The sequence below is a fragment of the Hylobates moloch genome, unplaced genomic scaffold (genome assembly GCF_009828535.3).
Source record: "Hylobates moloch isolate HMO894 unplaced genomic scaffold, HMol_V3 SCAFFOLD_5, whole genome shotgun sequence".
Taxonomy (NCBI): domain Eukaryota; kingdom Metazoa; phylum Chordata; class Mammalia; order Primates; family Hylobatidae; genus Hylobates; species Hylobates moloch.
Genome location: NW_026652280.1, coordinates 53,065,904 through 53,088,702, shown reverse-complemented (window position 1 = coordinate 53,088,702; position 22,799 = coordinate 53,065,904). Strand labels below are relative to the sequence as shown.

At 44.7% G+C, this 22,799-nt stretch overlaps 1 protein-coding gene across 4 annotated transcripts in view; it reads right to left on the bottom strand.

Annotated features, from left to right (window-relative positions):
• Positions 1 to 719: 719 nt before the first annotated feature.
• Positions 720 to 22,799, bottom strand: part of KCTD1 (potassium channel tetramerization domain containing 1) — a 203,086-nt gene continuing 181,006 nt past the window's right edge. The window contains exons 4-5 of one of the 4 annotated variants that reach the window (XM_032152601.2): positions 5,916 to 6,221; positions 720 to 2,205 (exon numbers count right to left, since the gene is read on the bottom strand). In XM_032152601.2, the coding sequence (XP_032008492.1) occupies positions 2,047 to 2,205; positions 5,916 to 6,221 (465 nt within the window). In that variant the 3' untranslated portion in view covers positions 720 to 2,046. The remainder of the gene's footprint in view (positions 2,206 to 5,915; positions 6,222 to 22,799) is intronic. The other 3 variants (XM_032152602.2, XM_058438533.1, XM_032152603.2) reach the window with 3 other exon arrangements.

Below are 22,799 nucleotides of genomic sequence, written 5' to 3'. Positions count from 1 at the left end.
AAGACATGGATGACTGAGCAGCTGGTGGGAGCAGCCCTGTCTGTCCCCATCTGAGAGAGTGGTGTATTAGTCTCAAATAGGGAAATTACGCAGCAATGTGGAAGCCTGGCTAGCCGTCATTAAAGTAATTCAGTGTTTGGGCCGCCTGTGTTTCAGGCAGTGATAGAAGCCATTAACAGCTCACTTTTAGTTTCAGAAGCCAGGGATATTTTCATTACTAGTGTCCTCAGGCATACACTTTTTAATTTAAAAAAAGAAAGTAAGTTCAGGATGGAAATAACCCATCACCACAGGAATATCTCTGCACCAGAAACACATTCTAGTTTACCTGTCAATCTTACCAGCATGCCAGATTCATTTTGAGTGTCTGGAATGAGGAAGAGGAGGGAAGAAAGGTGGGTGTAGGGCTGATGGAGGAATCGGTCACTAATACCTTGGAAAAGCTGAGGACTTCATTCTAAAGTGCTGTTGAAATCTCAGGTTTTTTACTTCTCTGGCTAATAATAAAATGATAGTTCTGGCTCTGAGATGTTCCCTACTTCTTCCAAAGCCATAATGCCCTACTTTTAAGATGCTTTGGACAGGTGTTATGGTAGACTGAAGTTGGTCACAAGTGCTTTGTTACTTTCCCCAACAGGAGGTTCTTATTTCCCCCTCCTTGAGTCTGGGCTGGCCGTGTGGCTGTTCAACCAACAGAAAGCAGCAGAAGTGAACTGTGCAGTCTGGGGCCCAGGCTTTTAGAGAACTGTGGCTTTCTCTGCCTCCTTCTTGGAATCCACTTACCATGCTGAGAGGGGCCCAAGCCACATAGAGGCCAACAGCTAAGTAAGTATTTGCAGCCATCTGGGTGAGCCATCTAGGACATTCCACGCCAATCAGACTCCTGGATTGGAGCAGTGGAGCAGATATGGAGCAGACGCAGCCCAGCGAAGGTTAGTATCATAGGCCAGAACAAAATGTTTTAAGCCATTAAATTTTGGTGTGACTTGCTCTGCAGCCAGAGATAACTGAAACTGAAATAGGTGCAACCGAAAAGTCCGTAAGAAGGAAGATTTACCTTGCTAACCAACGCAGAATAACAAAGCACAGGAAATAACATTTGCTGAATTGGAAAACAACTGTCTGGAACAGGTGATGACATCCTTAGCCTTTAGTAGGTTTTGACTTCAAAACTGACCCCGGCTTTCAAGCCTCTTTTTGATGCTTAACATGGACAATTTCAAAAAGAAAAAATTTCACTTTAATCCAGCCTCACCCCCACATGTGTGTTTCACACAGACCTTATTTTTTAAACAGAGTTTATTGTATTTAATACATTATAAAATTTGAAAAATTGTAGGAAAGCAGCAGACTTGAACTGGAGCAATTCTAACAAGGAATAATTCTGGCCCCTTGGCAAAACTGATCAGTTTTAAAACAAAGTAAAGTTCACATCTGTGAGGTGGACAAAAAAGTGTGACTTCTGTACAAACTACATTTAAAATTTCATGTCTAACATCTTTGCAATGTGCTCATGAGGGTTTTTCTGAAGTCCTGCGTGGTCCCTGCCTAAAGAGAGACGTGGAACCTCCATATACAAACAAACTTGATTCAAGGTGTTTTGTTTGTTTTGTTTTTTTTAAAAAAAAAGGAAAAAGAAAGACAAAGGAAAAAGAAATATGGATGGCTGTTGGCAATGGAAACTGTAAGGAGACTGTGTCCTCACCACTCATGGCTTGTTTATTGGTCAGAGGCCTCGGGAGGCCCAGGACACTTCACGGCCATCACAGCACCAACTGTGGCTATCACCTTTTTTTTTCTTTTTTGCATTTCCTACCTTTTGACATATATATTTATATATTTATATATTTTTTACACCTTGAGGATATCACTATTCCAATTGTTCCCATATGAATACAGGTGTGGTCTCTATTGGATATAAATGTGTCTTTTATTCAATTTTAGGTCCAGGACTTGGTTTGCTGTCCCAACTGCACATAAATGTCCCTTTTTTGTTTGAGTTATTGGTTGTGTGTGTCTTCCTTTTTGCATAAGAAATATGTCCGTTTAGTCCAGAGGCTCTTGCTTTATCCGGATGACGGAGGGTACGCGGGGCGTCCGCCTCAGTTCCCGCCGAAGGACGTATTCGCTGAACTGGGACGAGTCCACTCCTCCCCCACAGGAGCCCACGATTTCAAATCCTCTTTGCTGCAACCTCTCGAGGACCTGCGAGGGAACAAGACAAGCATCCAGTGAGGGGTGAGGTAAGTCCTATGGCTACATAAAGACCCCAAAGTTTGAGATTATGTGCACTCTGGTTCATCTCATCCAGCACCCATGTCCCTGTGAGCTGCTCCTCTCAAAGGAAGACCCTGGATTAACGGGCAGGAGAGAGGAAGCAAGCATTTCTAATGCCTAAAATGTGCTTTTACATGCTTGCTTTACACACACCAGCTACAACACTCAGTGGTGTTCAGCCCATTTTACAGATGAGAAAACTGAGGTTCATGGCTAGTCAGTGATGGGACTGGGTTTCCAACTCAGGTCTGTTTGGCCTCAAATCTCCTGTTTTTGTATATGCAATGCTGCCCTCTCTGTCAAAAATGAGGGTTCACATTTCAAAGCTCATTTATCACTAAAATACATCCTATGAGATGATAAAGAATCTGGAAAGGACAGTGATGGCAGAGTTTACTTAGCCAGTGATTCATTTGTACTCTCAACTCTGCCTTTGTTCGAGTTTCCTAATACTGAGTTAATATATATGTTTTGGCCTGGAAGATTGATGTAATTTCAGTAGCAGAACAAAGGGATTACTGAAGACACTAGAGAATTATCTACAGGTTTTCAAGTTTGTAGCATTTGAAACAGATTTATTGCCTTGCATGCATTCAAGGAGACAAGAATCAGCACAATGATTACATATTAGAAAATGTATGAAAAATAAAGATACTCTAAAATTCTTATACAAATGTAAGCCATAGAATCTGTTCCTTAATTTTGAAATCAAATACCTAATGCCAGCAAGATTCCTGGGTTTGGCACTACATGTCTGACAATCTTAAATGCAGGCAACAGTACCTGTGACTCTCAGATAGACACAAATACAGGAAACTGATCTGGAGCATTCTGTTTCTTTAGGAATCCAACAAATATTAGACTTGCAAATGTTTCCTGCCCGAGTTCTGAATATAATTAAATTACTTCCACACCACCTTAAAGGCAAAGTGATTCAATCATAACTTAAAAAAAACCAAAAAACCAAAAAACACCCACCTCAAAAAAACTTTTATTGGAATGAAGTGAAATGTAGTCAATGTAAAGTGGATCCTTACTTTTTAAAAAAGTATTATTATTTTTTAGTTGCCTACTTCAATATAGAATATAGTCTGCTATGTTGCAAAGCAGCTTACTAGATGAGATTGGAAAGCAAGAGAGTATGTTTTCTAAAAATTCAAACCTCAAGTGCTGGCAAATTAAAAAAACACACACAAGTCCTTATGAGAACAAAATTAACATTCTACCCAGCAGTGCTCTATTTCTGTAGGTAAATTCACAATGCATATGCATACCTGTCAGCATAAGGACAGGAAGAAAACAATCCCTAAATTCAAAATCAAGATGTGCTTTGGTGGCAGGTAAATACAAAGACGAAGAACAGCTCCCTCCACGGATTCCCCAGCAGAGGCAGGAATGCAGCCCTCAGCAAGAGGCACCCCAGCTTGCTTGGCCAAACCAGCACCCTGGAAAGGATTCCTTGCCGTGATTAGGAGAGGAAATCCAAAGGGGAGGAAGCCATGAACAGCAGAGAACCTAACCGTGATGTCCATTTTTCTTTGAGTCTTAAGGTCACTAAATGCTAACAGGAGGAAATCTGTAAGCTCTTCTTCGGAGTCCGATAGGCATCATGTGATAATTATTCAGTGTGATCCAGTGTTACCTTGGATGTGGTCAAAAGCTTATTTCAATGTAATGCAAACAGGTGATGGAGCCATTACTTTGGAAACAACAACACGTTCACAGCAAAGTTCCTTAAACAGTGATCATATAACAACTTAGTGAGGTATCGGGCGTTGTAAGCCTTATCCCAGAGTCTCTGCGTGCCTATAGGCTGGTGCCTATTTCTTGGTCGGTGGAGCAGGACGCAAGGGTAGGTCATGGCTGTGTCATACGACCACGTTAATCCAGATGAAAATTTCCACATCTGATGTGGGAAACTGTCAAGCATATGAATTGATGATCGTTATTCACTGGCCCGAGGGTGTGGCCGAGGCCTTCCTGTCCTGGCTCTGAATGGTTCTGCCCCTCTGTCTGCTCCAGTGGCAGCCAGGGCAGGCTGTTGTGTGGAAGGGGACAGGCTTTCTGGGTTTTAAAGAGGCTTAAACTGCTGAGGCCGTCTCAGGAACGCTGTGCAGGGCCATGCGGGAGCGCCACACACCTCCAGGGGGCGCTCTCCGCACAGGTGAGAACGCGAATCTCGTCCTCCGGAACCCTGCGACCCAGCAGCCACCCCGCCGCCTGGGAGCATGTGCCTTCCGCTAGCATGCTTAGGGAACATTTTCTGCCAGTTTTCTGCTCTTCTGTTCTCAGACATCTGTTCATATATTTAAAGAGTTATAAATAGTAGTGGAACAATCCTCAAGAGGCAGCACAGAATAGTGGGTGCTTCTAGTCTCTGTGCTTTGGGAAGGGTTCTGCTGACTACTGAACAAAGTCATGGGCCCATTCCAGTTAGAAAGGGGGAAAAAACTAGAACCCTCACTCCATTGACTTCAAACGGTTTTGTGTCACACGGAGCTGGAATCGAGACCCAGGTGCGCCTCTGCCTTCCCATCAGCAAGACAGACAGGATTAACAGTGCTTACCTGTTAGGGTTGTAAGAAGACAACACATGTTCAGGCCATGGCCCAGGGTAGGGCAGAAAGTCGGTGCTCAGCACACGTTAGCCTCTGAGTTCTCAATTCCACCCCCACATCTCCGGCTCCCCTACACTTCTCCATCTCAGGAAATGGCAGTTCTACTCACCCAGTTCCTCTGTCAAAAATCTTAGTCATCCCGGGTTTATGTCTCACAACCCACAGCCATCGTCAGAAAACCTTATTAGCTCTACCCTCCAGACACACACAACTGGACACTTCTCAACTGCTTGAACCACAGCTTGCTGCCTGGTCTCCTTGTTTCTCCTATTCTCTAGCTGCTGTCGCAATGTTCACGTTAAAATACGAGTTCTGTCAGTTCTCCCTTCTGCTCAAAACCCTCCAATGGATTTCCATTTGGCTCACATACACAAACGAACCAAAACCGAAAGATGCCAAAATAAACAATCCTAGGGCACTTGCCACCTCCTAACGAGGCTCTCCGTGATCTGTCCCTGATTTTCCTGGGCCTCCTGTCTGGGTACTCTCTCTCCCTGAGTCACTTTCTTCAAGCCAAACTGGCTTTCCTGATAGTCCTCAATATGCCAGCATACTCTACCCCAGAAATCCACTTACCACCTCCTGGGCAATATATTTATGCTGACTGTTTGCCTCCCACTCCCCTCCCATAATGCAGTTCCATGAACACAGAGCTGTCCATCAACACGATTCTGTCTGTTTGTCTCACTATGTTGCCCAGGCTGAACCTGAACTCCTGGGCTCAAGTGATCCTCCTGCCTTAGCCTCTGGAGTGGCTGGGACTACAGGCGTGTGCTACCGTGCCCAGCTGTTGTGTTCTCTATCTGTCTCTTCTGTATCTCCAGTGCTCATCCCAGCACCTGGCACAATCACAAGACTTAGGGAATGACTGCTGTAGAGGGTGATAATTCACCTACCCAACAGAAGTGTCACTGAGTGAGTTTCTCAGCTCTTTGGAGGAAAGGCACCATGTGAGGGCAAGGTTAAGTGACAATAGTAAGAGTGACATTTGATGCCACACTGTGTGTAACAATGCTATACCTGGACTGAGTTGAGGTGACAGTAGCCATTTAGTGGAAACCTGATGACATGCGTCGAGTCGTGATTCCAGCCTGCATTGACAGAGTTACACATCACGTCGCCGATCTCTGGAAATACTTCTTCTATCAAGGATTTGTCACCGCTTAGCGTGATCCTTTCTCCGAGGTCTGGGGCCACACGCACGACGAGGCACTCACAGGGCCTTGAAAAGCGACCAGTTTCTCTATCCTGCTTCCATCTTTCCATCTCCAACAACATGGGCTGAAGCTGAAAATATTTTGCCTCTTCATATAACAAAGTGTAGTCCTGGAAAAAAAAAAGGTATTTCACAGTGCAAACTGCAAACATCATAAAGTACTAAACATGTCCACATCTAAGAGGTGATTTTTTCCACTTCTTGTTATGTCAATAATCAAATCTGCATGTGCGTTTTTCACTTACGACATGTTTGTAGAGGCTCAGTTTGCATTCATTCATTCATTCATTCATTCAGGGAAGATAAAAGGAGCTGAGTAGATTAGGGCTGGTCAGGTCTCTTCCAAGTGCTTTACATGATTTAAATCCTGTAACCCTCGCCATTGCCCAGTGAATTAGGAACCATTATTATTCCCATTTTGCAGATTAGAAAACTGAGATGTGAAAGGATTCACCCAAGACTTGTTTCTTTTAGTAGAAAAAATGTCTCTGGGTATTTCAAGTTTGATTGTGTCGGTGAGAACCCAATTTCTATCCTCTTGGATGGAACGCATACATTGACCAAGGGGAGGCACAACCTTGCCAATGGGTACCCTTCATCAGAAGCTCCGGGTCACCTCTGGTGGCCACAGGAGGGTGTGGGACAGAGATATGAGGCTAGAGACAGGCGGAGATGGGCACCTGGAGGGCAGGCATGTGGCTTTTACTTGAACTTGGGTGTTGATTTGTGATGGTTTGGGGGAGGCCGGTGGAGATCTGGAAGGCTAGTGTGCTGCCCTGTGCCACCTGTTGGAGCTGCCATCATAGAGTCAGCGACATAAACAACATTAGGCCTCGACTCCTGAAAGATGTGCAATAAAGAAAACCTGTCCATTTCTGCATTTCTGAAAGCATGAACACCTGGTCTTTTGGCATGGTTTCCTTTCCTCCAGCCTTAAAACAATCTGTTGAATTGAAACAGAAATCTAACAAAACGGTATTAAAACACACACATAAGCCACTGAATGGGAAGACAAAAGAGAATGAGGGGGAGGCAGCAACTCAGGAACAATGTTAACAAGCAGGTCAATGTTATGGCTAAACGTAGCTATGGCCACAATCATTTCTGGGTGTAAGATAAGTGGATACTTGTCTAGACATGTTGACTGAGAACATTTTAATCAGCTGACACAGGCATTTGTGCCTTCCGTCCATGGGCAAGAGCTGGCAGGGGATGCCCGGTGCCTGCATTGCAGCCAATGTTGCAAATATGTGGTCCGGGTGCCTCAAAGAGGCCCCTGATGTCCAGATGGGCTAGAGCATGAGAAGCAGAAGACGACCATGGGATAATTATTTTTATTTTGCACTTTGCTCTTTCTCTTGCAAATCAAGCAATAGCAGCAGCAGCAGTAGCGGCATTATTCAACACTTCCAGAGAAAACAGCATGGAGAGATGAGAGCACTTGGGGGTCCTGAGCTGGGTAATCCGCTTTCCATATAAAGAAACTCGGATCCGGTAGAAGATGCTGATGACGACACTCATCTCAGTGGAATGGGCTGCTGCTTCATTCTGTCCTTTTCCTGGCAACCCCCTTACCACAGGAGTCTTGGTTCCCTGCAGGAAAGGAGCCCATTGCTCTGAAAATCTTCCCTGCACATGTTCTACCTGCTTAGCCTCCCGACCCAGAGGAGATACTGTTTTGCTTTAAGGAGCTGAAAACTAGGCTGAGGTGTGGCCACTCTTAAGACAGGGCAGAACCGGGGCCCCTAGCCCAGCCTGAGGGGTAGGAGTGGGGACGCCTCTGCAGGTTCCTCCTGATTCTACCTGGGATCCCCACTCCGGGGCTTTGTCATCTTGGCATCATACCAACTGTAAGATACTGACCTAAATACTTATTTACCAAGAGGACAGCTCTCAAGGAGATTTTAAAACAGCAATGAGAGTTACACAAGCAAGAGAAGCGAGAACTTATGCTATTGCTTTTTATTTTCTTGTGAGATTTAATTACAAAATTTAGCACAAGGAAGGATCTAGACTCCAGTGAAAATATCACTTATCGGCTGGGCGTGGTGGTTCACGCCTGTAATCCCAGCACTTTGGGAGGCCGAGGCAGGTGGATTATCTGAGGTCAGGAGTCTGAGACCAGCCTGGCCAACATGATGAAACCCCGTCTCTACTAAAAATACACAAAATTAGCTGGGCATGGTGGCGGACAAAGCCCTGATCTCCCAATGTGTCCAAAGTGAATGAAGTGAATGAAGCTAACAGGACTTGGGGTTAGAAGTCTTCCCCACGCTGACCCTGAGTTCTCACCATCTTTTCTTCCTTCTAGGTTCACAAGCCACTTGTTTAATAATCCACTCTGAGGTCTGGCCCTGGATGGGCAGTGAGGCTCACAACACAATGTTGCTCCAATTCATTGTTACCCACTCTTGGAAAAGTCGAGAAACACTGGCCCTTTTCAGATTTTTGGCTCTGCTCAGTGACCACTCTGGGATCCTGCTAGGGTTTATTAAAGCGAGAGTCAGAAGCGCTCTATGAAGGTCGTGTTGCCCCTGGGCTGGAGTCTTATGGGCCTAGCCTTGAACTGCTTTAAGCCACCAGGTGTTCTTTTACTCTCTCTTGATCATCCTGGCTCCATTTTTTCCTTTACTATGCTGTTCTAGCTGGTCTCCAGAGTAGAGCCACTGCTATGTCATGGGGAGCAGATGACAGAGAACAGCCGAGCGCTCATGCTTCTCTCTGGTGACTGCTCACCATGCTGCCTTGCCTCTAAGCACTGGCTGGCCAGAGAACTGAAATGGTCCTTCTTGCTGCATTACCATTTTCTGCACACGGTGAAGTGCATGTTGGCCATTCATTTTCTTGGCAGGCTCCTTTGTGTCTGTCTTTCTATCCTGCCTAACACCAGCTTACAGTCTCAGCTCATCAGAAATGAACCTGCAGAGCAGAGTCAGTCCCATTGGCTGCTGTCTTTAGAAACCTCCTTTCCTTCCTTAAATGGGATCATTTAACTTTACTCTCTAAGAAGTACCATGGTTTTTAAAGTTTAGTGTGTTTCTGTTAGGTTCTCTGGCCTTGTGCTTATTTCCTTCAGGCCTCTGAATTTTCCGAAATCTTTCCTTAAGCCTTTGTTCTAATCTGGCAATGTCCTTTCTGGGGCTTTTACAAACTTGAGATGACTGGTCTCTTGTTTCCAAGGTTCTTGGTGGAAATAGGCAGGGGTTTATGGGGCGGCAGCAGGTTCAGCACCTGTTTTTCTGAAGGAAATGAATTCACCACATCCACTTTTCCTCCCTTCTGAGCAATGAGCTTTCAGCAAAGCCACTCAAGAGTGTGCTAGATGCTATCACTCCTCTGCCCTGTCCTATATCCATTTTATCTTCTCTGATTAAGAAGCACCATCTGGCCAGGCACAGTGGCTCACACCTGTAATTCCAGCACTTTGGAAGGTGGAGGCAGGAGGATTACTTGAGGCCAGGAGTTCAAGACCAGCCTGGGCAACATAGGGAGTCCCTGTTTCTATGAAAAGTAAAAATATTAGCTGGGTGTGGTGGCCCGGGCCTGTGGTCCCAGCTAAGTTGAGGCTGCAGTGAGCTATGTTTGCATCACTGCATTCCAGCCTAGGAGACCGAGAAAGACCCATCTCAAAAAAAAAAAAAAAAAAAAAAAAAAGGCACCATCCATATTTCTTGCTTAGCCCCATATACAGTTAAAGGGAAACCAGTTACTCACAGACCTATTATCATGTTTAAATCATTTCAAAATCTTAGAATACTTTTTTTTTTTTGAGATGGAGTTTTGCTCTTATCATCCAGGCTGGAGTACAGTGGTGTGATCTCAGCTCACTGCAACCTCTGCCTCCTGGGTTCAAGCGATTCTCCATCCTCAGCCTTCCGAGTAGGTGGGATTACAGGTGCCCACCACTATGCCCGGCTAATTTTTGTATTTTTAGTAGAGACGGGGTTTCGCCATGTTGGCCAGGCTGGTCTCGAACTTCTGACCTCAGGTGATCCACCTGCCTCGGCCTCCTGAAATGCCGGGATTACAGGCGTGAGCCACCATGCCCGGCCTGAATACATATTTTTTAAATAATTTAAGATTTACAATAACTTTTTTGAGGCAGGAAGATCAAGATCTCATTTTACATATGAGCTTCCCTAAGATCCTGAGGACAGGTACGTGGGACAAGAAAACAGACATGGGTGGTGGACTCCGAAATGCAAACAGGCCAGGTTTTGAAACTTCTTTCTTGATTAAATAATGGGAATTCAGAAAACATCCTCCCTAGAGGGAGGAAAATGATATATTCAGTGTGTTAGGTTCCTACTGCTGCTGTGAGAAATTACCACAAATTTGGTGGCTTAAAACAACACAAATTTATTCCCTTACAGTTCTCCAGGTCAGAAGTCGGAAATGGATCTCACTGGGCTTAAGTCATGGTGCCGGCAGGGATGCCTGCCTTCTGGAGGCTCTGGGGACAAATCTACTTCCTCATCTTTTCCAACATCCAGAGGCTGCGAGAATTCCTTGGCCCATGGCCAGCAAGCACATCACTTCTCTCATCCCATCTTCTCTAACCCCAGCCCTCCTGCCTCCCTCAAATAAGGACCTCTGTGATTACACAGGGCCCACCTGGATTATCCAGGCTAATGCCCCCGTCTCGAGACCCTTCACTTAATCACATCTGCAAAGTCCCCTTTGCCATGTAAAGCATCGTATTCACAGATTCCGAGGACTGGGGTAAGCTTCCCCCTCACAGTCAATGGTTCTGCAAAACAGTTGAAAGGCTTATTTTCTGAATGTACCTGAGGCTTTACCCAGTAGCTGACAGGTCCTTACACTCAAAAGGCAACTTGACTATTCACCCATTTCATTTTAAAAACTATGTAGGTGCCAGATGCCATGGAAGGCACCGTGAGCACAAAAAGGATTTTTCTTTGAGGAATGGCTCCAATACCTCCCAGGATCTCTAGCTCTCCTCACCCCCAGGCACAGGGCAGTGGGATCCTGCTCTTGCGACCCTCGGCAGTGGGGTGTTCCCTAGCAGGCAGGGCACCTATATATCAGGGGTACCACCAGCAAAGCAGGGGTGCCAAGAAAATGAGAGGATTTTACCTTTTCCATTTCCAAAACAGCATCCAAGAAGTGGTCATCATAAGAAAAGACAGATCTCTGCAGCACTTACTTTCCTTTGGTTTTAAAGATTTTGTTTTTCTTGTTGGGGACGGGAGGTTGGGGGAGTGGCCACTGCAGTTTTTTCAGTGTTTAGGGTACTAAAGCTCTTAATTGCCCTGGCTTGTAATACTCCTTTGGGCTGGAATAATTTTTTTTTTTTAATGGAGTTTCTCTCTCGTTGCCCAGGCTGGAGTGCAATGGCATGATCTCGGCTCACTGCAACCTCTGCCTCCCAGGTTCAAGAGATTCTCCTGCCTCAGCTTCCAGAGTAGCTGGGATTATAAGCGCCCGCCACCACGCCTGGCTAATTTTTGTATTTTTAGTAGAGATGGGGTTTCGCCATGTTGGCCAGGCTGGTCTTGAACTCCTGACCTCAGGTGATCTGCTCACCTCAGCCTCCCATAGTGCTGGGATTACAGGCGTGAGCCACCATGCCTGGCCCATTCTTTCTTTTTTTCAAAGCCTGGAGGGACTGGCCCACGTGCCCCTTTTCTCCTGCCACTACTTGATAGCTCTCACCAGGCGGTCCCCTCCCCATCCAGGGGCACTGACTCCCAGCTTCTCCCGACTACTCTTGCTTTCCTGGGTCAAAGATACCCAGACTAGGATTAGTCTTGATGGCTATTGAAAGAAATGGAAGCAGCAGCAGTGTCCCGTCTATGCCCTGCCACTGTCTCCACTCCCCATCTTACAGACAGAAGCACACACAGGTGACTGTGCCAGGGTGCTGATGGCGGGAAGGAAGGCAGGCCCACCAGCATTCTGAAACAACACCCTGGCTTGGCAAGTCACGAGGACGCCACACTACAGGAGCTAGGCCTGATGTCTAGGGCGTGCTGAGGGCGGGGGCCAGAGACACCATCAGAGATGATGCCAGGGCTGGGGCTGGCTGCTCGCCTATCCTCCCAGTCCTACCTCTGGGAAAATATCCTTGGGAGGAGAAAAGAAGGCATGGGCAGTACTAGACAGCACCAGTCACCAGACCATGGATACAGCCTTGGTGGCGGCAGCTGAGGCCGTGGTCTGGGGCATGTCCTGAGTGGGCACTCCCGCAGGTACTGGTGAAGAAACTCCGGCGAGTGAGGGCCTATCCAGGTCGCCACTCTGCCTTCTCCGAGAAAGTTCTACCCGCAGGACTGAGGACCTAGAAGCAATGTGTGTGTTGCCACAGCTGATTGGCTAATGGACAGGCATCGGAGCCAAGCTGAGCCAATCAGATGGTGTCTCTGTAGGACTAAGGGAGGGAAAAGAGGCCCTGGGCTTGCTGAGACTGGCACATGTTAATGGCAGCTCCTGCAATTTAAGTCCTCAGGGCGGTCCTGGTGTTTCCACCCCTGAGAGAAAGCTTCCACTAATTCTGTGAGATGAACTAGTAAGCGCTTCCTGTCTAAATACTCCCTTTAACTTTTCCTTAAGCCGGACGACTGGTTCTCGAGCAGGAGTAATTTTGACACTAGAGGGCATTTAGCAATGTCTAATGTCAAGAGTGTCTGCAGACACTCTTGGTTGTTGTAACCGGGAAGGGGGTGCTACTGGAATTTGATAGGTAGGGAGGGATGCTGCTGAAAACCCTACATTGCACAGGACAGCCCCCACCACAGAGAACTGTTTGGCCCCAAATGTTACTTTGAGCTTGACAGAGATCTTTTTTGTTGCAGCCTAAGGAGCATGCAGCTCACCTTGATCCAATGATCAGTTCATTCCCAGCATCGTTAATGGTGGCTCAACCACATGCCTTTGCTACTGTGACGTAGTAGGAAGCAAACAGCATCACTGTGATGTGTTCTCCCCAACATGTCTAACTTAAACCCATCATGTCTTTAGAGATGACTTCCAGTTTACAGGAAATTAGGGGATAGATTCATGAGCTAAACTACACATGACAAGGCAACCACACAAATCGAGATGGCAGGACATTTTGCAGGACAGCTGGCCCAGTCTCCAGCAAGTTGTAAAGGGCATTGTGGAGTCAAGCAGGGAAACTTGAATATAGTTGTGGAATTAGAGGATATAATTTTTTTTTTTTTTGAAAATGGAAAGGTAAAGTTATTGTCCAAAATAAGCACAGGAAAAGATCCAGAAAGCTACTCACTAATGTTTTAACATTGGCAATCTGAGTGGTGGGAACATACGGTATAGTTTTTTTTTTTTTTTTTTTTTGTTTGTCTATATTTTTAAATTTTCTACAATGTACATGTACTTCTTCTATAATATTAAAACGTTATTAAAAATAAACAATAGAGGTTGGTTGTGGTGGTGGCTCACATCTGTAATCCCAGCACTTTGGGAGGCCAAGGCAGAAGGATTGCTTGAGCCCAGGAGTTTGAGATCAACCCATGGGCAGCATAGTGAGACCATCTCTACAAAAATTGAAAAACTAGCAGAGTGTGGTGGTGCATGCCTGCAGCCCCAGCTACTTCCGGGGTGCTGAGCAGGGAGGACTGCTTGAACCTGGGAGGCTGAGACTGCAGTGAGCTATGATTGCACCACTGCATTCCAGCCTGGGTGACAGCGCAAGACCCTGTCTCAAAAAAATTTTTTTAAGGCCGGGCACAATGGCTCATGCCTATTATCCCAGCACTTTGGGAGGCCGAGGTGGGTGGATCACCTGAGGTCAGAAGTTCAAGATCAGCCTACCAATATGGTGAAAACCCGTCTCTACTAAAAATACAAAAATTAGCTGGGCATGGTGGCGGGTGCCTGTAATCCCAGCTACTTGGGAGGCTGAGACAGGAGAATCACTTGAACCCAGGAGGCGGAGGTTGCAGTGAGCTGAGATTGTGCCATTGCACTCCAGCCTGGGTGACAGAGCGAGACTCTGTCTCAAAAAAAAAAAAATTAATTAATTAAAAAAAATACCCAATAGACTTTTGAACATATCCAGGGCTAGGTAAGTTGGGAGCTGCCTGCCAGCAAATTTGTCTATGTCTAGGAATGGTGGACATTCATACAGACAGACCATGAAAGATGTGAGCAACATGGGGGACACTTACCAAAGATGATGTTAAAGATAAAAGGCTACAGAGAGAGAGAGAGAAAGAGAATTGTATGGTTCTCCATAAAAAATGGGGCTGAAGCTCTAGACTCTTGGTGTGCTGAGAGTTGTAACCACATGTGTGCGTGTGTGCATATGCATGCGTACACGTTCACATGCAGGGCATAAAACAACAATGAGAAAATCAGTAAAATTGGAGGGAGGGGAAAATTAAGGGAAGAGGGACAGTCATATCCATAATAAAACACTGCAGAAAAAGTTCTGCAATCACTTATGCAGAGAACAGATCTCAACAGCTTTCCATGGAAGCCAGGACACAAGCAACTGCCGCTTAAATGGTGTTCTGAAATATGAAATTATCTCAAAGATGAAATGGGTATCCAGCTCGGACAGCACATTTGTGGAATGAGCTTTTAGGGGTGGAGGATCTTGTGACTTCGGGATTGAATGCACTTGCTCACCCAGTCTTAAATGGCTAGGGGAAGAAGCAGGTAATCAATAAACATTCTCCCTAGCAAACTTAGTGAAAGAGATTCTCTCCTCATGCAAAAAACCATGTCCTGGCTGGGCGTGGTGGCTCACACCTATAATCCCAGCACTTTGGGAGGCTGAGGTGGGCGGATCACTTGAGGTCAGGAGTTTGAGGCCAGCCTGGCCAACGTGGTGAAACCCCGTCTGTACTAAAAATATAAAAATTAGCTGGGCGTGGTGGCACGTGACTGTAGTCCAGCTACTTGGGAGGCTGAGGAAAGAGAACTGCTTGAACCCAGGAGGCAGAGGTTGCAGTGAGCCGAGATCGCGCCACTGCACTCCAGCCTGGGCGACAGATCAAGACTTTGTCTCAAAGAAACCAAAAAACCCCCAAAACCATGTCCCTCCCAGGTTCAAGAGAAAACTCTGACCAGGAAGAAAGCACCAATAGTACTGCTCGGGACACACAGACTGAAAGCTCCTATGTGTACCTGTATTTGTGACTCCTGTAAACCGCACTGCTCCTGCTGTTGCAATTCCATCACCAGCCACCAGAGCGGAAGGACCCCTTCGGCTTCTGCTGCCCCTCCCAGGTTCCAGAACACCCCGTACTGTAATTTACAGCCTGTCACCCAGAGGTTCTGTGGGAAATGTTTTAAAGCCCTGGGATACGTGAGTTTCATTTGACATGCTTTTGTTTTTTTTTCCTCAAGCGTGGGTTACAGCTAAATCCTTAGCCAATTAAAGGGTGTGTTTGGTACTTAGAATTGATAAATAGCAGGTCTTTAAGAGCTCTGGAATCCTCAGGAAGCATGCAAAAGGTGCAGAGAAGCAGCTGTGCCAATCCTAGGCAGGTGGGTGGGTGAGTCCTTAAGGAAACTGGCCACAGTTGAACTCCGTGTGGAAGTTTTTCCCTCCCCAGCACCTAACCTGAATGCTCTTGGAGGAAAAATAATGCCTGCTATGTAGGTTTATGTGCTAAGGGTTAAACCAAAGTACATGCCTAAAATACCTGGCTCAGTTTCTGGAACATACTGCAACTAAAAATGCACGGCTACTATCATTTCCAACTGTAATTCCCAATATATTGTTTTGTGATTCCCTGCAGCCTGAATCCTTTTTAATAATGAGAATTATAAATTAATATTATTCTGATAAGCAGCACACAATGATGATATTATATACACGTTTTGTATTTTCTACTCGGTCCTATATAATTTTGAAAGGAAGTGCATTGCCTACTCATATTTAGATTGTGGCTTCCCGCATCTCTTTTAACCCTTTTCTGCTGTATTTCAGTGAATTAATACTAAGCATCGATTATGTGCCCAACACAAAAATGTCCTCTGGAAAAACATAAAAATGTCCCTGCCTGGAGAATCGCTTGAACCTGGGAGGCAGAGGTTGCAGTGAGCCAAGATCGCGCCACTGCCCATCTCAAAAAAAAAAAAAAGAAAAAGAAAAAAAAAAAAGGCCCTGCCTGCAAGAACCTTATAATGCAGCAAGGAAGTGAAGATATATACACAAAATATCCAGAGTCCAAACATCAGGAAGTAGATCAGCAGGTTTCAGATGAACTGGTGGGAACGAGAGCCTAGTTTGAATGTGAGCCTCACTCCATTTATCTATTTACCCATCCATGCGTTCATTCACTCACACCACAAATATTTACATGCTTAATATGTGGCAGGTGCTGAGCGTGTGGGACAGATGCTGCTGGCTAGCTTCCCCAACAGCTATTTCAACCTCTTTCCCTTGCCTATTTCTCTTACTACAGAGGCTAAAAATAAGCAAAGCAAAAAAAAAAATCCCTTTCTCAGCCACCAAGGGCAGGGTCCATTCTGGCCAATGAGCCACAAAGGGAAAGTCTTCTGTGGGATCGTCTGACAAGGACAGAGTCTTGTGAGTTGAAAAGCTGTCTGTCCCTTTATCCTGCCTTGACTGAGGATGTGACGCCTGGAATGATGATGCCTGGTGCCGTGATGCAGTCACCATATGATCTTGAGGTGACAGGCATGAGGCCAGAATGTCAACGCTGAGGATGGCAAAACAGAAAGACAGAAAGCCTCCTGGTCCTCGATAACATTGCTGGGCAGATACCTCTGCCAACAACCACAGGCCTCTGACTTCTCACGTGAGAAAAACAAATCTCCAATAGTGTAAGCTGCTGTTAATTGGCTATTCCCACTCTCGTAGCTGGAAGCATCTCTACCTCACAGCTGCGCAGATGGTGCTGCACGGTGAGTGATAGATGCACTGAGTGTGACCACAGAGAGTCAGGGGTACAGGTGAGCCTAAGCTACACTAGGCCCAGGCAGGTTTACTGGGGGATGTGGTGAAAAAGATGAGTCCTGAATTCCAGTAAAGGCCAGGGGAATGGCTGCATAGGTGCACAGAGGGGCAGTTGTCAGGGGACAAGAGGAAGGTGTGTCTGAGGGACCAAGAGAAGTCCTGTAGGGACATGTGCAGGGCGAGAGTGGGTGAGGTGGGCAGGGGCCAGAGCTTTCTGGGACTTGTGGGCTATGACAGGGATGTGGTGCTTTGCTCTGTGAGACAGAGGAATGAATGGAAGAAGCCGTGGCTGCTCATTTCTGCTTGACCCTCTGATTCTGGGAGGACGTGCAGGTCTCCAGGAGAATGCCTTGAAGACACAACAGAGCCGAGCATACGGCCCCCCCAGGTCTCCTGCCTGAGTCACTACATTCCTTAAGAGATACATGACCCTAGTCCTTGCCTTTTCTTCCATATGAGATGAAGTCTGACAGGTTGGTGATGATGCTTCTGTAATCTATAACACGCTGTACTCTTATACCCAAAGCTCGATGTATTCTGCTTGTAGCGTCTGAGCAAGTGTGATGTGATTTTCCATGTACTGAACCTCCACCGCCTGTATAACAAGCTGCGGGCTGAAATCCTGTGTGGGACCTCAGTAAGACTTCTGAGTAAAACTAACTTTAATTCTTGAAAAGCTTGGTTTATCTTCTTCATTCGACTGTTTCAGGAACAAGAGGAGGTCCCTGCAGAATTTGAAGCAGGAGCAACTCATGATACAGTACCCTTTTTAAAAAGGGCCACTGCACTCCAGCCTGGGGACAGGGCCGGACTCTGTCCAAAAAAAAAAAAAAAAAGGGTCACATGGTCAGGGATGGGGTAGGATGGTGGCAGGGAGAGAGAGAGGGGTGGGTGTAACTGTCAAATGACTAAAGGAGGGATCCTTGTGGTGATGGAACTGTTTGGAACCTGGACTGTATCAGTGTCAATATCCTGGTTGTGATCCTAGTATTTTGCAAGATGTTATTACTGGGGGGAACTGGGTAACACAGCATCTCTATTATGTCTTACAACTGTATGCAAATCTATAATGATGTCAAATTTAAAAGTTGAATTTTTAAAAAGTATCTCATAGTTTCAATGCAGAGAACAAGTCAAAAAGGGGTAAGAGTGGGAGAGGGGAGACCAATTATGAAGCCACTCCAAGGAGTCCAGAGAGCTGCTGGGCCTTGGGCTAGGGAGGTGGGATGAGGGTAGTGGATTGATTTGCGATGCGTCCAGGAGGTTAAGATGACGGACGCACTGACAGATCACATGTGGGAGGCGAAGAAGAGGAAAAAGTCCAGAAGGACTGCAGGTTCCTGCCTTGAGCAAGTAGGTGGATTCTGGCATCTTTTACTGAGATAGGATACAAAGGAAGAGGAGCAGATTTTGTTCTTGGTGGTGGTGGCGGCAGAGGGGGAGGCAGGCAGAGTGAGCTCATTTTTGGGCATCTAAAGTTTAAAGAGCAAATGAACTATCCAGGCAGGGATTCTGGGTTGCCATTTGGAAATGCAATCACCTAAACATGAGGTGATTTTCATATTGTACTAACCAAACCTTCTCCTGATGAAATCCAGGCTATACATAACTCAGTGAAAAATATAATGAAATCCTATGGCAGTTTTTCCTTACTAGTATACATGACTGTAGCTGTGATGACTTCTTTTTTGACAACTTTATTTAAAAATTGTTATTTTATTATTTTAATGACTTAAGTCATATGTGAATGCCTACTCATTGTAAAAACTAATGATAAAATTCATACTAAAGCATACGGAACTAAAAGTGAAATATCCTCCCTCGCCCGTTTCCAATTCTACTGCCTTTCCTCTAGGAAAATACGGGAGAGTAAGAAATTGTTCCCCCACCTCTCCACATCATGCTTTGGCCCTTCTCTCTACATGAGCTTACTTACTCCCTAAAGTGGGAAAGGATCCAGAGCTGACTGGGGAGCGCCTGACGTTGGTGGCGCCAGGTTGGACTAGTGGCCAGTCACTGCTGGAATCCGTGCCCTGAGCAGGGACCCAGCTTCCTGACTCCTCTTCCTGTCTCCACATGTGGCAAGCACCTGCTTTCTAGAACAGGCCTGGTTGTCTCCCTAAGTCTCTCTGTTTTACCTGCAGCTGCTGTGGGAAGCTGGCCTGCTCTCTTCAACTATGCTATTCATCAGCTGTGGCCTCGAAGACATGGGGCTGCTGTCTAAACCCAGTCAGTTCCCTTGATCACGTCTGAGAGTGTGTGACCCCAGGTGCAGACTGAGGGCTGCAGGTAGAGACTGCACTTTGGCCTTGGGCCTGCAGAGTGTTGTCTAATTCAGCTATTATCTGAGAGCCCTGTATAAAATTTTTGCCCAAATTAATAAAGTAGCATGGAGAAAAAGGCAGGAAAGAGGTTCAAAAGTTGTCATGCCAAGAAAAAACTGTATATACTATATTGAAAATTATCCTTGAAAAGCCTCTAGGAAGCTACCATATTAGAAATCGCTCCTTGGAATACCATGCAGCCATAAAAAGGAATGAGATCATGTCCTTGCAGGGATATGGATGAAGCTGGAAGCCATTACCCTCAGCAAACTAACACAGGAACAGAAAACCAAACACTGCATGTTCTCACTTATAAGTAGGAGCTGAACAATGAGAACGCATGGACAAAGGGAGGGGAACAACACACACTGGGGCCTGTAGCAGGGACAGGGGGAGGGAGAGCATCAGGATAAATAACTAATGCATACAGGGCTTAATACCTAGGTGATAGGTTGATAGGTGCAGCAAACCACCATAGCACATGTTTACCTATGTAACAAACCTGCACGTCCTGCACAAGAACCCCAGAACTTAAAATAAAATAAAATAATAATAATAATAATAATAATAATAATAATAAAGAAATTGCTCCTCAATATGCTTCCTTTCCTGAGCTGGAAGAGATCACTACTGATGAAGCGGCTTTCGCTTAGGAGCCATGTTGCACAAACCAAGCCCGCATGTCTTCAAACCCTGGAATCAAGCTCAGTGCGGTGAGATGCAAGCCATTGAGGGGGCCCTGGGAACTGCCCTTGGCTGGGAGCAGCGGGGTCCTGTGCCTTCCTCAGGCTCATTCCAGGGCTGCGGGAAGCTCATTCACTGGCCGCAGTTATTACACTCTCTCTATTTTCTTGCCAATTGCATATAGTTGCCATGTAAAATAAATGTGCACAGGATGCAACTCCTCTGTGCTCTCTTTTCCATTTGGCTAATAATCCTTGGCATGTGCCCCACTATTCAAAATCCTGAAGGAGAAGACAAATAAGGGGCCCCTGAGCTTCTTATTAACTTGGGATCTACTCTTCTGGATCTTTTTCTATGCATTTATATATGCATACATACCTGATCTTTTACATAAGTAGAAACATACTATACATATGGTTCTGCAACTTAATATTTTCACTGAATCATGGAATTACGGGATTTTCCCCCCACATATCAACAGATATAGATCTACCACATCTTTTAAACTAGTCCATAGTATGGATAGTCTATAATATTTGTAACCATCTGCCAATGAACTTTCTTTTTTAGAAAGTCCAGTTTTTGTAATTATAAACATGACGATAATAAACATCCTATATACAAATATCTTTACAGATTTACCTGAATATTTCTAGCAGATCAAAGAGTATGTATATTTGAAACTTTAACATTTACTGCTGAATTGTCCTCCAAAAATGTTTAATGATTTTGACTTCCAACCACACTGTATGTTCCCTAACACTGTATATTATACATCTTTTTAATTTTTGCCAATCTAATGGATAAAAGGGAGTATCTCATTTTATTTTTATTTGATACAAAAGAAACTTTTCAAATGTTTATTGCCAATTTCTGTTTTTTTCTTTGGGAAAATTTTGTTCATAGCTAAAAAAATTTTTCCACTGGGTTGTTTGTATGTTTCTTATAGATTTTTAAGATAGATCTTTTATGATGGGTATTCATCTTTTGTTGCAAATGCTTCTTACGGTCTGACACTTGTCTTGTATTTGTATATGATGTCTTCAATTCAACTATTTTTTATAAAGGATAGCTTCTGGGTATGAAGTCTCACTTAGGCCCCTTCTGCCTCAAAATTATACTTTTAGAAATTTCTTTGTATTTTTTCATAATACTTTTATTGCCCTCGTTTTTGTATTTATTTCTGAAATTTTTGTGAATTTATGATGTAGGATAGGGCTCTGGCTTTACAATTCCCTCAAATGTCTCAGTGCTGATCATCTCAGTGCCTATTACTATTGCTTTCTTTTCCTACTGATGTGAAATGCCACCTTTACAGTACGTCAAATTCCTATGCACCTGTACATCTATCTCTGGACCCTATTCTTCTCCATTGATTTGTATATTTCAGTGCTGTCAGAACGACACCTTTAAATTAATATAGCTCAAAAGTCTGTTTTGACATTGATAGGACACATCCACCATTACCCACGTTTACCACCATTACTATGACCAGAAATACTTTTTTTAAGCTATCCTTATGCTTTTTTTCTTCTACACAAACTTTATAAATGGTTCAAATTTCATTTAGAAAAATCTATTACTTAAGTGGGTTTGCACTGACTATATAGAATAATTTGAGGATAACTGACATCTTAACAATATTGAGGTTTCCCATCCAGGAACCTAGAATGTTCCTTCATTTATTCAATTCTTTTACACTTGTGTGTAGAGATCTGTGGTTTTCTTAATCAGCCTTTGCTTGTTTCTCGTTAGGTTTATTCCTAGGTGTTATAATTTTTGTTGTATATTTTTCTATTATAGCTTATGATTGGCTCTTGCTATTCTCTAAAAAGGCTATTGACTGGCTGGGCACAGTGGCTCATGCCTGTAATCCCAGCAATTTGGGAGGCTGAGGCAGGTGGATCACCTGAGGTCAGGAGTTTGAGACCAGCCTGCCCAACATGGAGAAACCCCGTCTCTACTAAAAATATGAAAAATTAGCTAGGCGTGGTCATGGGCACCTGTAATCCCAGCTACTCGGGAGGCTGAGGCAGGACAATTGCTTGAACCCAGGAGGCAGAAGTTGCGGTGAGCCAAGATCACGCCACTGCACTCTAGCCTGGGTGACAAGAGCAAAACTCCATCTCAAAAAACAAACACAAACAAACAAACAAACAAACAAAAAAGCTATATATTGATCCTGAATTGGGCTGCTTTAATGAGTTCTTTGTAAGTTCGAATAGCATTAAGTTGACTCTTTAGAATCATCCATTTGAAGAAACATTATCAGCTGCAAAAGTTACATTTTCGTGAATTCCCTTCTAATATTAACACTTTCTATTTGTTCTCCTTGTCTGACTCCATTGCCTAGAGTTACCAGCACAATGTGGGCCATCTCAGCGTGACTAACCTTAACACTTGTTACTAACTGTAAAGGGAATAATTCTAAAATTTTACTGTTCATGTTTGCTTTCGATTTCTGGGAGTGGGGAGGGGGAAGTCTTCATTAAGCTAAGGAGGTTTCCTTTTATTCTCTAGCTCTCTAAGACATATCAGAAATGAGCTTTGAATTTAATCAATTCCTTTTCAATTTGTTCAAGTGAATTATAATTCAATGCTTTAAATGAAAAGCGATCCTCTTTTAGTCATGTAGAAGTTTAAAGACCATAACCACTATTTCATGAATAGTGAACCATGTCAAAGAGAACTCTGGCACCTTTCAAGTTGGTGTATGTTAATAATGTAGAACTAGAAATATTTTTTTGGAGCACATAAAAAAATCA